The sequence below is a fragment of the Nothobranchius furzeri genome, unplaced genomic scaffold (assembly GCF_043380555.1).
Source record: "Nothobranchius furzeri strain GRZ-AD unplaced genomic scaffold, NfurGRZ-RIMD1 Scf020, whole genome shotgun sequence".
Lineage (NCBI taxonomy): Eukaryota > Metazoa > Chordata > Actinopteri > Cyprinodontiformes > Nothobranchiidae > Nothobranchius > Nothobranchius furzeri.
In genome coordinates, this window is record NW_027223037.1 from 4229235 (window position 1) to 4244318 (window position 15084).

The 15084-nt window shown below is 43.0% G+C and overlaps 1 protein-coding gene across 1 annotated transcript in view; it reads left to right on the plus strand.

The window, feature by feature from the left end:
* LOC107397122 (B-cadherin) overlaps window positions 1–14470 on the plus strand; it is a 36545-nt gene extending 22075 nt beyond the window's left edge. Inside the window, exons 6-18 of the mRNA XM_015977023.3 lie at window positions 367–522; window positions 681–828; window positions 1162–1334; window positions 4293–4421; window positions 4636–4821; window positions 5074–5318; window positions 7945–8087; window positions 8351–8442; window positions 12215–12347; window positions 12503–12721; window positions 13371–13501; window positions 13574–13717; window positions 13794–14470. Coding sequence (XP_015832509.1) covers window positions 367–522; window positions 681–828; window positions 1162–1334; window positions 4293–4421; window positions 4636–4821; window positions 5074–5318; window positions 7945–8087; window positions 8351–8442; window positions 12215–12347; window positions 12503–12721; window positions 13371–13501; window positions 13574–13717; window positions 13794–14009 — 2115 coding nt within the window. The 3' untranslated portion in view covers window positions 14010–14470. The remainder of the gene's footprint in view (window positions 1–366; window positions 523–680; window positions 829–1161; window positions 1335–4292; window positions 4422–4635; window positions 4822–5073; window positions 5319–7944; window positions 8088–8350; window positions 8443–12214; window positions 12348–12502; window positions 12722–13370; window positions 13502–13573; window positions 13718–13793) is intronic.
* Window positions 14471–15084: the final 614 nt, after the last annotated feature.

Sequence of the window (15084 nt, forward strand, 5' to 3'; positions counted from 1 at the left end):
TGCTCATAAAACAAAACAAACTTAAAGCATCATGTTTTTGTCCTTCAGACTGTAAGCAACCCTTTAGCTGTTCATTAATAAAACGAGGAGTACTTTACTCTGGTAACATTTTTGATGACAATAACAATAATCTGAATTTTTTCATACCACTTTATTTCTAGTTGCATCATACAATAGCTCTGTTAATAAATAAATTTATTGTTAATTTTCAGTAATAAAATTTCCTTAAATTTTTTTTTACTGTCACATCTAATTCTGAAAATCCTTTAAATTATTGATCAAAAAATTTACAATCAACTTTCTACAGATTACCTAGTAGATATTTTTTGTATTAATTTGGTTTGTTTTAATCCTGTTTTTGTCCAGATTCGCTCTGATTTGGATAAAACCAAGAAGATCTATTACAGTGTCGCTGGTCCAGGAGCTACCGAGCCTCCTATTAATCTCTTCACCATGGACAGGGACACGGGGTTCCTGTACGCCACGCAAGCACTCGACAGAGAAAAACAAGCTAATTACGTAGTAGGTTTAAGGAAATTTTTATACAATTCTGGTATTTTTTTATATATAAAAATATAATTCTGAATCAGATTTTCTTCAGAAAAATTATTTTAGTTGTCTGAAAATGTGACTAAAGTCTTGTTTTAATGTTTAAATTAAAATTCTCTTTCCGTGTACAGCTCGTAGCACATGCCAATGTAGCTGGAGGAACAGGAACGGCAGAGGATCCAATGGAGATTATAGTTAATGTAATTGACCAGAATGACAACAAACCTATTTTTACTCAGTCCACCTACACTGCATCCGTTGCTGAGGCCTCGCCCATCAGTAAGTCTGTAGCATCTGAGAAATTAGATTTTTTTATTTTATGTCACAGAAACGCATCAGATTTATATCACTATCTCACTTAACATTCATGGACTCAGCAGAAGAGCTATTTTTCCCTCTGATTGTCTCACAAAGCATTTATTTATACTACAGACCAGTGCTGATGTGTTAAAATAACAAGTAAACTTGCTCTTTAAAACTTTTCAACTCTTAAAATGAAACACTTCTATTGACTATCGGAGTCCAAGAAGTTTGTCTCATCTCTTAGTCAGCAACAACTTCAGTAAAGGTTCTGCTTTAAACAATGATCTCCATTTTGTTTCCTTTCTCCAGATTTTGACATCGTTCAGGTCGAAGCCACAGATGCTGATGATCCAAACACTGACAACGCTGATATCCGCTACCGCATCACGAGCCAGGTTCCAGAGGTACCCTACGTTGACATGTTTACCATCAACCCAACAACAGGAGCTATCAGAGTCAATCGTCCAAATCTGGACAGAGAGGTGAGACTTGATAAAACATCTCTAAGAGAAGTTTAGGATTTTTAATTTTATGTAATGGTTACATTTGCAAACAGGACCAGCGATTGAAGTTTTTAGAAGGGAAACATTGAGTTAATATAGGGGTCTGCAACCTGTGGGTCTGGAGCCATGTGCGGCCCTTCAGCCACTGTTGTGTTGGCCAAGAGTGACCTGACCCTGAGTGTTTTATATTTATACTTGGAAAGAGGAATGTTAGCAGTTCTAGTATCTGCTTAGAGCACGTGTCAGACACAAGGCCCGCAGAGCGGTTTTATGTGGCCCACAAGATAAGTATCAAAAATACATTAAAACTGACCCGCTGGCCGATTTTACCACAAAGACTACTACTCCCATGATGCTTTGCGGCGTTAGCGCGGAGCCGAAGCGCCCCCTCCTGTGTTTTTTCCAGCGTCTTGTAATGAGTTAATTTACATGTTATTTAATGAGCCATAAGACATAAGATTACATAATAAATATGAAATCAACCTTATGGATCTGTGAGTACTGTTTAACCAGAAGATTGGAACTTTTTATTGCAGAGATTATGTAACCACTTCGTATTCACTCTGAGACAACAGAAGAGAGTCAAGTTTTAAAAGTTTAAAGATTTATTACTAAACAAATTAGACTCACTTAAACACTAAATGTATGGTGTAACTAAGGTGAAATGAGACAGAGAATGGTGTAGTGTGGAATGTTCAGAACCAGCAAATCTGAAGAAACTATTAGTTCTGGTGGGAAATGAAGGTGATGTCTTCACGCTAAACTTTGTTTAGGAGATTCATAAACACATTCGACGCCATTTGTCGGTCCACATACCCTTAGTGGAAGTCCCCGTCTAGATCAGGAGGTGTAGAAGTTAGGGTTGTCACGGTATGAAAATTTAACTTCACGGTTATTGTGACCAAAATTATCACGGTTTTCGGTATTATCGCGGTATTTTTTAAACTGTGTTGCATATGTTCAGAAAGCATTGATTGTCCTGTTCTACACAAACTGAAATAGTTCTGAAAAGGTTCAACAGTGTTTATTAAACCTAAAATAACACAAAGCCTTAGCAAAAGTGCAACTTTTCACAAGTAAAGGAACAAATTTTTCTGGAACATGTTACAGTAGTCAGTGCAGGTTTAAATTTTACAAATCCAAACATTCGAAACATAAACAATATGTAAACAAATCAAAGAAACACCACTTGTTTTCTCATATACTTGTTTTCTTCATTATCAAAATGAAAATCTAAAACTCCAGTCCACACTTGACTTGAGCACTGTACAAGTCAACCTTAAAAAATATGTATTTAAAATAAATAGCCACTTTAAACAAATTACTAAAATAACTACTACACTATGTAATCAAATCCAAACGTTCAAGTATAAATGGCATTGAATAAGTAAACAAATCAATGACAAAGAACTAATTGTATATTTCTCTTCATCATCAACAAATAAGACGCTTCATCCAGCAACAGGGTGTCCGTGACACGGTTTAAATGCTGGCAGAGGGCGCTGCGGCTGCAGTATATAGTGACTCGTTGTATTCTCCCTCAACCAAAAGTCCTCACGTCATGCATTTAAGCTAAAATGCTAATGTTAACTTACCTTGCACTGGCTGTAGAGACGTGGGTGATGGTCACACACATGTGCCATTAGATTCGAAGTGTTGCTGCCTTTTGCAGACACTTTTCCTGCACGTTCTGCAAACGGGATAGCAGTCTTCCATTAACTGTCCCTCAGCAATTTTCAGAAATCCAAAATATGCCCATACTTCCGATTTAGTCTTCTTTGAGGGCTGATGGATGTCCTGGGCGCTGCCGTCTCCTCCTTCGGCCATTATTTCAGCTTCAAAGTTTTGGTGCCGTTGCAAACTAAAAAGTGCGTGTGCGCGCCGCGGGAAATTCAGCTGAAGCGACGGTGGCTGGTAAGGGTCATCGCGCCGAAACCGCGGCCACGGTAAACCCACCGAGATAATATAGTTTTTTAAAAACTGGACGGTTATTTTTATTGTCAACTTTTTTACCGGGGTTTACCGCTATACCGGTTACCGTGACAACCCTAGTAGAGGTCCAGCTTGACCTTTGTGGAGCCGAAGCCTGTGGAAACAGCCGCGGCAGCCGACCACCAGTCTTGAGATTCTTCCGGGTCACAACAGTTTATCGGCATCTAACAAGACCCAAAACGGGGTCGTGATGGTTCAGCTTTTATTCTGAAAGGAACCGCTGCAGCAGTTGTTTACAGATTGTTTACAGCAACAGATTTTATCCAGCTTGTCGTTGGTTCTTTCGGCTGAAGATGAAAGTTACAGATTGGCCACACCGACAACTTCTCTAGATCGCTTTGAACTGGCGTTAAAGATGACGTGGGCATAGTTTTATTGTGCTATTTAAAAATAAGTTCTGAATGTGAAACGTTACTTGAATAGCAAAGTTTTTAGATGTGTTTTTATTTCAAGATTTCTCGATTTGTGATGCTTTTGGAAACGGGAGATAAGCCCCTGGACTAATGCTCCTCCTGGCTTGGGAAACTTGCTCTCAAATGCTTCCTTTTAGTTATTTAAGTAGCACACACACATTAGGAATGCCTTTGGTGGAATTCAAACAAACCATTTTAATCTAGATTATTCCAAGATTACAGTGAAATTAATCTAGATTAAAAATCTATGCCCACCGCTAGTGAAAATATTTGTTTAAAAATGCTAAAACAAGTGTTTAATGCCCTCCTGCATCATTTTCGTCATTTCTTATGAAAATTTAGGGATAAACTTTAGGTGCTGATGTAGCCTACCAAAGGCCAACTATTTGGTTAATTGTCCACTGTAAGGTCAGAGGCATCCGAGTTTACAGGAGATCCAAGACTTTTATGAAGCAGTCGTTAGTCTGTGACTTTTCTTATAAACTGAAGCGATGGTGTATTACTGCAGATTAACGTCACTTTTATCCAACAGAAATACCCTCAGTACACACTGATGGTACGAGCTGCAGACACACAGGGAGAAGGGTTGTTTACTGAGGCCAAAGTAATACTCAAGGTAACGGACAGCAACGACCTTCCTCCAGTCTTCACACAGTCCTCAGTAAGTACAACACATGTAGACCTACTCGTGCATCAGGATCATTTCTGTAACTTACTAGTGTTGATTTTAACAGCTGACAGGAAGTTTAACTTTGTAAATGAACAGTTTTAGCGTAGCTTGAGCAGTCCAGTTTGTGCTGCTGCAGTCAAAACAATCAAACTACTACACGATGACCCTAAAGTGGAGCTAATCTAGAACCTTCTGAACTTTTCAGTATAAATCATCAGTTGAAGAGAATAAAGTGGATGCTGTGGTGGTTAGAATGTCGGTGACGGACGGAGACGATCCACACACTCAAGCCTGGAACGCCAAGTTCACGATTGTAGACGGAGATGCCGGAGGATTTTTTGCTGTGAAAACGGGAGCCAACAAACAGGAAGGAATTCTTTATACCGTTAAGGTAGGTGCAACAGAGTTCTCCGTAACAAAGTAAAGCTTCACTTAGAGCCAGAACTGCATCTGGTTTGTTGTGTAAAGGCGGAACTTGAAGGGGACACCCAGTGTTGGGTAACCCTGACTCCGACACCGCAGCACAGCCTCAGCAGTTTTTTGTTTTGGCCTCTGAGTCCTGCGGTGGAAACCTTCCATCAGCTGAATGAGCTCCTAGTGTCTTATCTGTTGTGTGGTGTCTCCTCCTCCTCCATTAAACCAGGGTCTGGACTATGAGATGACCAGCATATACACTCTGATGGTTTCAGTGGAGAACGAGGTTCCATTTGTTAATGATGTGCCCACCTCCACTGCAACAGTCACAGTCACGGTCCTCGACATCAACGAACCTCCGATATTCGATCCCACGGAGAAGCATGTGGCCAAACCTGAGAGCCTTCTTCCTGGCAGTGGGGTGACGGTGTACACGGCTTCAGACCCGGACACGGCGCGCAAACAGACGGTCATGTAAGAAATCTGATTAGAATTAACTTGTCTGTATTTAACCTGGTTTCAGCTCAAAACAGAGAGGTGTGTGTATGGTGAAGAGGATTTAAGGTTTGATGAAAACCTTTGTGAACCATAAAGCTTCAGGCTTCCTGCCCTCACCACAATTCACTAACAGAATCATATCTAGAATTTACCAAACATTTCCAGTAAGTTCTGGATAAACCAGAATCACATGAAAATGCAGAAAAGCCCAAAAACTCAGAGGAAGTGGCTGGTGTAAAAATGTCAGCGGAAAATATTTTATTAGTTTGTGTCTGGATGAGTGTCGCCGCCTCAAGCAGGACCTGATCGGAGTGTCTAACGGGAGATCGTTAAAATACTAAACTATAGCTTTACTCCGTTTTAAAACAGAAACAGCGATGCAAATGAAGCACTTTTAGTTGACTAAAGGAAGTCATTTATTTCCCCAGTTAGACAAGTTTGGACATTTTATACGTTTGTGTTAACGGTAATTTTGATACTGGTAATTTTGATGGTGGTAATTTTGATACTGGTAATTTTGATACCGGTAATTTTCTTGTGCCCAGGGGAAAACATGTCCTGAAACGCTTTGTGTGAGTTACTAAAGCTATGAAGGCAAACATGGCGGGTGTAAGGAAAGATTCTGGCTAGTTTCTGAGGTATCCCCTTCCTTATGGGAAGCATTTGGTCTGGGAACTCCCCCATTCAAATAACCCCACCCCCTGAGATTTGTAACCGAGCCAATCAGCGCTGAGCAGCGTACGTCACACACAGCGATGCTGAGTTTCTCATAAACAACGAAGACAGAGTTTGCTGCAGCACTTTCCTTACTCTAAATGACTTGAACATGTCTCTAAAACTGCATGAAGCAGCGCAAACATCTCGTCACCAGGTACCATTTTTGACTACAGCTAAAAAACTACAGTGTTGCTTTGAACCGTTTTCTGATTGGTTGTTTTTGAGCTGGCTAGTCCCGCCCCTCGTGTAACCCCGGTTTCACACTGTAAGCATCAGCGGAACGGAACAGCAGCGAAGCGGCACCGCTTTAAATAGAATCCAATTATAGTCTATGGAGTGTTTCAATCCAGCCGCAACGCGGCAATTTCCAGGCGCGTCCCAGAAGCGGCACGCCGCGCCGCTAAAGATAGGATCGAGTTCTAATTTTTCTGTGAGCTGCTTCTGGGACATGTCAATTTCCGCAGTTCACATAGTGCGAGACAGGAAACCACACGGTTTCAGTGTAAAATCCCCAGTTATTTTCAAAATAAAATGCAACATTGCGATGCTATATATTAGCACGTGTGACCGAACAGCTTTGTTTACCACCAGTTTCTTTCGAGAAGTGCAGCGGTGTGATTCCTTGCGGGGGCTGTGATCTCTCAATGAGGAAGGTGTCGGAAGTCTTGAGGGATTTTAGAATCTTGCGGGTACAGCGAGGCGCAGCGAGGAAGCCGTGCCGCGGCCAAGACTCTCCCGGTGTGAAAAGGATCGCTTTGAAGTTGCCAAGTGAGCCGCTCCGCTGCTGCTCCGTTCTGCTGATGCTTGCAGTGTGAAACCGGGGTAACTCTTTGCCCGTGAGTAACCAGACTACAAAATACTGCTACTGTTGTCAGAATTATCGTTAGAATATTCTGAAATCTCGTGATATGTTTGGGCAAAATCACCCACCCCGACAGGAATGCTCACAAAAATGTTCAATACTGAGAAAATGGGACTGTTTTTCACGTCTGTATAGCTTCCCGTTGTTTTTAATCCGTGTTGGTGTCCAAACTCAGACATCTCAGTGGTTCATCCAAACAATTCAATCAATCAAAGCTTTATGTATAAAGCGCCTTCCGCAACCCTGTCAGGAAGCCCAAGGCGCTGAACATGGTACAGTAAAAGTACAAATATAGTGAATAAATCAAAAATAAAAGCAATTCAGAAATAAAAGCAATACAAATTACCAAATACAAATTACAAAAAAGGTGAAACATTCTAGTACAGGACAGATGGGTAAAACAAGGGATAGAGTGAACCAATGAAAACTTAATGAAATTCAACGTAAAAGCGGGCCGAATCAAACATGTTCAGGAAACGCCAAGCGGAGAAGGTGTGTTTTTAGGCGACGCTTAAAGGCTGGCAGAGATGGGGACAGCCTAACTGAGGGTGGCAACTGGTTCCAGAGAGACGGTGCTAGGACTGAGAGAGCCCGGTCCCCACGAGTACGACACCTAGAACGAGGGACAGCGAGCAGGCCTTGTTCAGAGGAGCGCAGAGCACGTGATGGGGAATGTCTGTTCAGGAGTGTGGCTGGATAGGGGGGACCACCACCCTGGAAGAAATTGTAAACAAAGACAAGGATTTTGAATTGTGCACGATAGCAAACTGGAAGCCAGTGCAGGGAGGCCAGAACCGGACTGATGTGGTCCCGTTTCCTGGTCCCAGTCAGGAACCTGGCTGCGCTGTTCTGCACAACCTGTAGGCGACGCGGTGATGACTGACACAACCCTGAATAAAGAGAGTTGCAGTAATCAAGCAACTAATCAAGCAATTAAAATAGGTTTCAGTTTATTTGTGACCCATGTTTGAACATTAAATCTTTTGTTCTGGAGATCTGATTATAACCTTTCCGGATTTCCAGGTATCGAATGTTGAGCGACCCTGCAGGCTGGCTGGAAGTAAAAAAGGAAACTGGTGAGATTACAGTGAGAAACCTGATGGACAGAGAGTCCCCGTACGTCAAAGCTGACAAATACACGGCGCTCATCGGTGCATATGATGATGGTAGGTGTGAAGGCCGACTGCTTTAACAGGAAGTGATGGGAACCCTTACCTAACTTTTGTTAAATGATGTTTAAGCTCGTACATCTTGTTCTTTTCATTTTGCTGTCATCTGATCACTAGTAAATGGGTGGAGCCTGATGTCAGCTGTAGTTTTTAGAAATCAAATTTTATCTTCAGTCAGATGAAACAATGGTAGAAAACTTGAAAAGCTGTTCCTGTTGTGCCTGAGAAAGTATTTTAAACTCCTTTCCCTCACGTCTCAGATGCGCTCCCGGCCACCGGGACTGGCACTCTGGTCGTTACGCTTCAGGATGTGAACGACAACGCGCCGGCCATTTTGGAGCGGGATGTCACAGTATGTCCAATACCTGAACAGCTTTCACATGCTCTCTAACGCAGATGAAAACAAATGCACATGTTTATGATGCTGTTGCACATGTTCTGTACAACCTGATAAGCAATACTGCATAAATCTAATGTCCCGAGAACTAACGATATCCAACTTTTGAAAATCTGTGGCGTCTCTGTAACCAGCTCATAGAATTAAATTCAGTTTATTTATGTAGCGCCAAATCACAACAAGAGTCGTCTCAAAGCTCTTCACATGATAAACATTCCACTACAGGTAAGGTAATTAAGCCAATCAGTGACTACGTTTACATGCAGCCAATGATCGGGTTAAGGTCAGTATTCGGGTTTCTGAGTTGATCAGAATAACCCGTTTACAAGCATAAATAGTTACCCCTAACTTGCATAGCACGATTTAAATGCGGACGTTGGGGTAGCGTCAGGGCGTGTGGACTACGTCCAGACGCAATATGCATCATTTCCGGTTCTTCTTGTTCCGGTATCCGTGAAAACAACAACATGTTTCCCAGTTCGGAAGAGATGGCGACCGCGTTTGTTTGTGCTTTAGTTTCCTCGTCACTCCAAAAGTGTGGTGCTGTGCCGCGACTCGCCATGTTGCTCCCAACTTGTTGTTTACTTCCGGAGTTCTGGCGCATACAAGACGTCTCGCTACTCAAAAGACCAAGATTCCTTGCGAACAGAGCATGCACAGAACACACGCTTTGATGGGGATATCCCGGTATGCATTTACACGACGAAACATTCGGGTTAGAAAAGGGTTACCCCAGGTGTAGTAACCGGGTTTTTAAAAACCCGGTTATGAGCATATCTGGGTTTTTGGCAGTGTTTACATGGACCTGCGGAACCGGGTTATTGTGAATATTCTGGTTTTAAAAGGGTTACTGGCTGCATGTAAACGCACTCGGTAAGAAGTTTCCTATGTAAGGAACCCAGCAGGTTGCATCGAGTCACTGACTAGTGTCAGTCTTTACAGCAATCCTCATACTAAGCAAGCATCCAGCGACAGTGGAGAGGAAAACACCCTTGGAAGACTCCTCCAGAGGATCCTGGCTCAGTTTAAGCAGCCATCCACCACGACTCAGAGCAGAGAAGAAAATACCTTTGCTATTTTTTCTTCTGCAATTGGTGATCATAAATTGAGTACTAATCATTAAGTCGAGGTATCAGCAGCGTGAAATGGTAATGTAACGGGCCACTCAAAAGCTTTGCTGTGCCAGTAAAGATCTGCAAAATCTCAGTCGTGGAGAAGCTTTTTTGCCGTGGTCCTCCCTGGACCCGTGAGACCATAAAATGCCTCGAGACCCCCGAAGGTCATGGTTTATGTGCCATCTGCCATTAAAACAAAAAGGAAAGTCACATTTTGATATTGCTGTTTTATCGTATATGATGAAAAATACAGCTGCACTTTTGGAACAATGCTGGGAGTTAATAAACAGTCAGGTCACATGTATTGATGTAATCTATATAGATATGAAATTGCATCACGCCAATAGTCTTTTATTTTGAAAATTATTGGAGGTTTTACTCTGAAAGTGTGTCCAAAGGGGATGTTGGTAGACATTTTTAGACAAATGTAGAGAAACTGACGTGTTCCAGAAGCGGCTTGCAGCAAAAACAGAACCATTTCCCATCTTCAGTGGCGTGGCGTTTCTGGGACACACTTCAAATTTTCCGGCTGGTTTGAGCCATCCTCATGGATTATAATGGATTCTGTTTGAAGCACCGCTGATGCTTCCAGTATGAATTAGAGGTAATTTGCTTGCAGCGGACCTCTGCACCTCAGCTCACTGTAATGTTTCAGCAGAAGCTGCACATGGCAGGATTTTTAAAGAATTTATTTGTAAATCAGGGTGGAAAATAAGTATTTGGTCAATAACAAAAATTCAACTCAATACTTTGTAACATAACCTTTGTTGGCAATAACAGAGGTCAAACGATTACTATAGGTCTTTACCAAGTTTGCACACACAGTAGCTGGTATTTTGGCCCATTCCTCCATGCAGATCTTCTCGAGAGCAGTGATGTTTTGGGGCTGTCGCCGAGCAACACGGACTTTCAACTCCCTCCACAGATTTTCTATGGCGTTGAGGTCTGGAGACTGGCTAGGCCACTCCAGGACTTTCAAATGCTTCTTACGGAGCCACTCCTTTGTTGCCCGGGCGGTGTGTTTGGGATCATTGTCGTGTTGGAAGACCCAGCCACGTTTCATCTTCAAAGCTCTCACTGATGGAAGGAGGTTTTGGCTCAGAATCTCACGATACATGGCTCCATTCATTCTGTCCTTAACACGGATCAGTCGTCCTGTCCCCTTAGCAGAAAAACAGCCCCAAAGCATGATGTTCCCACCCCCATGCTTCACAGTAGGTATGGTGTTCTTGGGATGCAACTCAGTAATCTTCTTCCTCCAAACACGACAAGTTGAGTTTATACCAAAAAGTTCTACTTTGGTTTCATCTGACCACATGACATTCTCCTAATCCTCTGCTGTATCTTCCATGTGCTCTCTGGCAAACTTCAGACGGGCCTGGACATGCACTGGCTTCAGCAGCGGAACACGTCTGGCACTGAAGGATTTGATTCCCTGCCGTTGTAGTGTGTTACTGATGGTGACCTTTGTTACTGTGGTCCCAGCTCTCTGCAGGTCATTCACCAGGTCCCCCGTGTGGTTCTGGGATTCTTGCTCACCGTTCTCATGATCATTTTAACCCCACGAGATGAGATCTTGCGTGGAGCCCCAGATCGAGGGAGATTATCAGTGGTCTTGTATGTCTTCCATTTTCTGATAATTGCTCCCGCAGTTGATTTTTTTCACACCAAGCTGCTTGCCTATTTTAGATTCACTCTTCCCAGTCTGGTGCAGGTCTACAATTCTTTTCCTGGTGTCCTTCGAAAGCTCTTTGGTCTTGGCCATAGTGGAGTTTGGAGTCTGACTGTTTGAGGCTGTGGACAGGTGTCTTTTATACAGATAATGAGTTCAAACAGGTGCCATTAATACAGGTAACGAGTGGAGGACAGAAAAGCTTCTTAAAGAAGACGTTACAGGTCTGTGAGAGCCAGAGATTTTCCTTGTTTGAAGTGACCAAATACTTATTTTCCACCCTGATTTACAAATAAATACTTTAAAAAATCCTGCCATGTGAATTCATGGATTTTTTTTCACATTCTGTCTCTCACAGTTGAAGTGTACCTATGATGTAAATTACTGACTTCTGTCATCATTTTAAGTGTGAGAACTTGCACAATCGGTGGCTGACTAAATACTTTTTTGCCCCACTGTATATTAATACATTCTGTGACATAGCTCGTCAGAAGACTGAGCTTGTTGCTTTGTCTGCTGCTTCTGATTGGACCGGCCCTGTTCTCTTGCAGCTGAGGTTCTCTTCGCCTCCATTCATGTGGTCGCAACTGCAGTCACCTGAGAGGAAGGCATTTTGCTGTAAACATGCATTTTGACTCAACAAAATAAGAGTAATATGTCAGTAGCGGCCCCAGCAGAGTCGCTACCCAGCGCTCACGACTGTAGGGGGGGAGGGTTAGGATGGAGATCGACTGGTAAATTGAGAGCTTTGCTTCCTAGCTAAGCAGTCTTCACAGTGGTGTACGCATCATTGCAGATGCTGCCCTGATCCGCCTGCACATTTCCCTCACTCGAATAAGACCTCGAAGCACATGATGTACAACCTCTGCCCTGACCTGGAGTTCAGAATCATGACCTTACAAATAACTGATTAGGTTTCCATGTGTGCTTTCCCACCCAGGTGTGCAACAAGAATCCAGTTTCTCAGCTGCTGACTGTAGTGGATGAGGATGGACCAGGCTTCACGTCACCGTTCAGCGTGTCTGTACATGAAAATTCACAGTCTAACTGGACTGCGAGGATGAACAGCACGAGTATGTGCACCAGTCTGGTTTGGGTTGTTTTTATTCTGTAAAATCTGATGCTGTTCATGAACCTCCTAATGAGAAACCGTTATAAACCTTGTAGTTTTGTAGACGTTCTGTTAAAGTGGAGAACACTGGCAAATTTTTCTCTCCCTTTCCCATAGAAACCGGGATCATCCTGGATTTGAAACCCGGTGTTGCCAGTGGAACGTACTCTGTGTTGCTTAAGGTTGCAGACATCGAGGGACTGCCACAGGTCTGCACGCTCACAGCCAAAGTGTGTGACTGCACCGGAGATAATTTGGAGTGTCTGGATCGGGTCATAGGTGGCACCAGTCTACCAGTCATCCTGGGGATCCTTGGAGGCATCTTGGCACTGCTCTGTGAGTTGCACATTTGTTAGTAATTCAAAAAAAAAATCTCTTAATGGAGATGTCTGGATTCAGTTATCTGATGGGCACCATCTAGTGCAGGGCCATTCAATTCCGAACCTATCCAGTTTTAGTTTAACCTGCTTCAACACACCTGATTTCAATCAGCAAATGATTTACAGACTTCTGCAGAGCCTGATGAGCTGCTGCACAGGTGAATCACACACTCAGTGTGTTGGAGCAGTGAAACTTATGGTTTTAATTGCCTGTTTGGTCTCTTTAACTGCATTTCTGGGTGGGGGTGTCACGCACCCTGCATGAGACTTGGCAGTTTTGTGATCAGTCACTCATGCAGGCTGAATGTGAAAATAGTCCTATACCCCTATTTCCTGCATTAGCCACCGATGGGGAAAGCTGTTAGTTTAGCAGCCACGAAATGGAGCATTTTACTGTCAAAACAACTCAAAAGGCTTTCATTTATACTAGAGACCACTGCAGATGTGTTAAGTGAACTAGGTCTTTAAGGGTTCGTGTTCTATAATGTGGGTAAAGTCGTAAGAATCCTGCTCGGGCTTAGACGAGCATCATCTCCGTTCCCCCCTGTGAGATTCTGTTGTTTTTGTGACGATGATGATGATTTTAAAGCTTCTTGCTTCTCTAGTGCTGGTGCTGCTGCTGCTTGCATTTACAAATCGGAAACGACCACAAAAGGGGACGCCTTTGCTGCAAGATGATGACTTACGAGACAACATCTTTTACTATGATGAAGAAGGAGGCGGAGAGGATGACCAGGTAAAACCGTCCGGTTCATCTCTGGAAGAATGGAAACTCGTGTCTGTGGACTAACTAGAATCATTTCTTCAGGACTATGATCTAAGCGTCCTCCATCGTGGTCTGGACAACCGGCCGGAGGTCTTTCGAAATGATGTGGCTCCAGCTTTCTTGCCAGCACCTCAGTACAGACCCCGTCCCACCAACCCGGATGAGATCGGAACCTTTATCGATGATGTGAGAGGAGGACTCGTCAGTTTATGTTAAGTTTTGCCTGTTTCAGTAGATGTTCTAATGACAGTTTGTCCTTCAGAACCTGAAAGCTGCCGACAACGACCCGACTGCCCCGCCCTACGACTCCTTGTTGGTGTTTGACTACGAGGGGGTTGGCTCCGAAGCAGGAAGCCTCTCCTCTCTGAACTCCTCCAGCAGTGGAGATGAGGACTACGACCGCCTCAACGACTGGGGCCCCCGCTTCAAGAAACTGGCCGACATGTATGGAGGAGGAGAGGATGACGACATGCTGTAAACGCACCAGAAAACAAACCCTGGGAAGAAATGTCTGGTTGCAGCACAAAACTCCTTCCAGCCAGACCAAAACTTGTTTGTAATTCTGGTTTTTAGTTAAGTCTGAGCAGGGAGCCCACTGCTCAGGAGCCAAAGGATGAGTTTGTTTTTATAAGTTTGTTCCCTTAAAGATTTGTTTTTATGGCTGATTTCTTTGTACATGTTAGTGAAACTTTAATATGTTTTGTATCATGCTGTGGGAAGATTTCTGTAAAATTATTAGAAAACGGTACAATTTCTCTTTAGTACCGTTTCACTCCCACACACACGCTGATAACATCCAGGTAGCTAGCTGACCTAATATCAGCTTGATGAGTTACTAAATGCCTTTTTAAAAATGTTTTTTGTCCAGTTCTGTTCTGCTTTGTCATATCTTTATTACAAAGATTTAATAAATTTGACTTATGTTTTTTTTTATTACAACACACTTGTGAATGTGGTTTTCTGTTAACCAAAACCTAAATTAAAGTGTCCACAGGCAGAAGACACGAGGCGTAGGACAACCGTAGAAGCCCGGAGGACTTAGCAGAGGAAGATAAGAATTACTTCTTAGGCACTGAAGCAGCAGGAGTGAGAAAAAGCACAAGTTCACACAGCAGAACAGTCAAAAGATATTCCAATCAGCAAATTGTAATCCCACTTAGCAGAATCCACAGGCAGAGACCAAGATGAGGAGAAAGCCAGAGCCATGAGGAGAAACGGAGCAGACCAGTGATCCACAGCGAAGCCAGGAGACCGGAAACCCATAGGACGTCCAGAACTCCAGAAGAACCAAAACCCAGGCGATAGTCGGAGAAGCAGCTATGTCATTCCCAGCCAATGAGGACATCTGGCAAAACTCAGCTAAGCATCAAGACACACAGAACATTTGACCATAGACTCTCTCAGATGGTGTCTGATGGAAAATGGCAAGAAAGAAAAACTATTACTATGTACTCTGTGTGTGTTGTGTATGGAGACTATGTGAAAAGGTCAGCTGAAAGATGTGGATGCAGTAAACTACGTGTAATGAAAAAATTGTGCATAAAAGAACAACA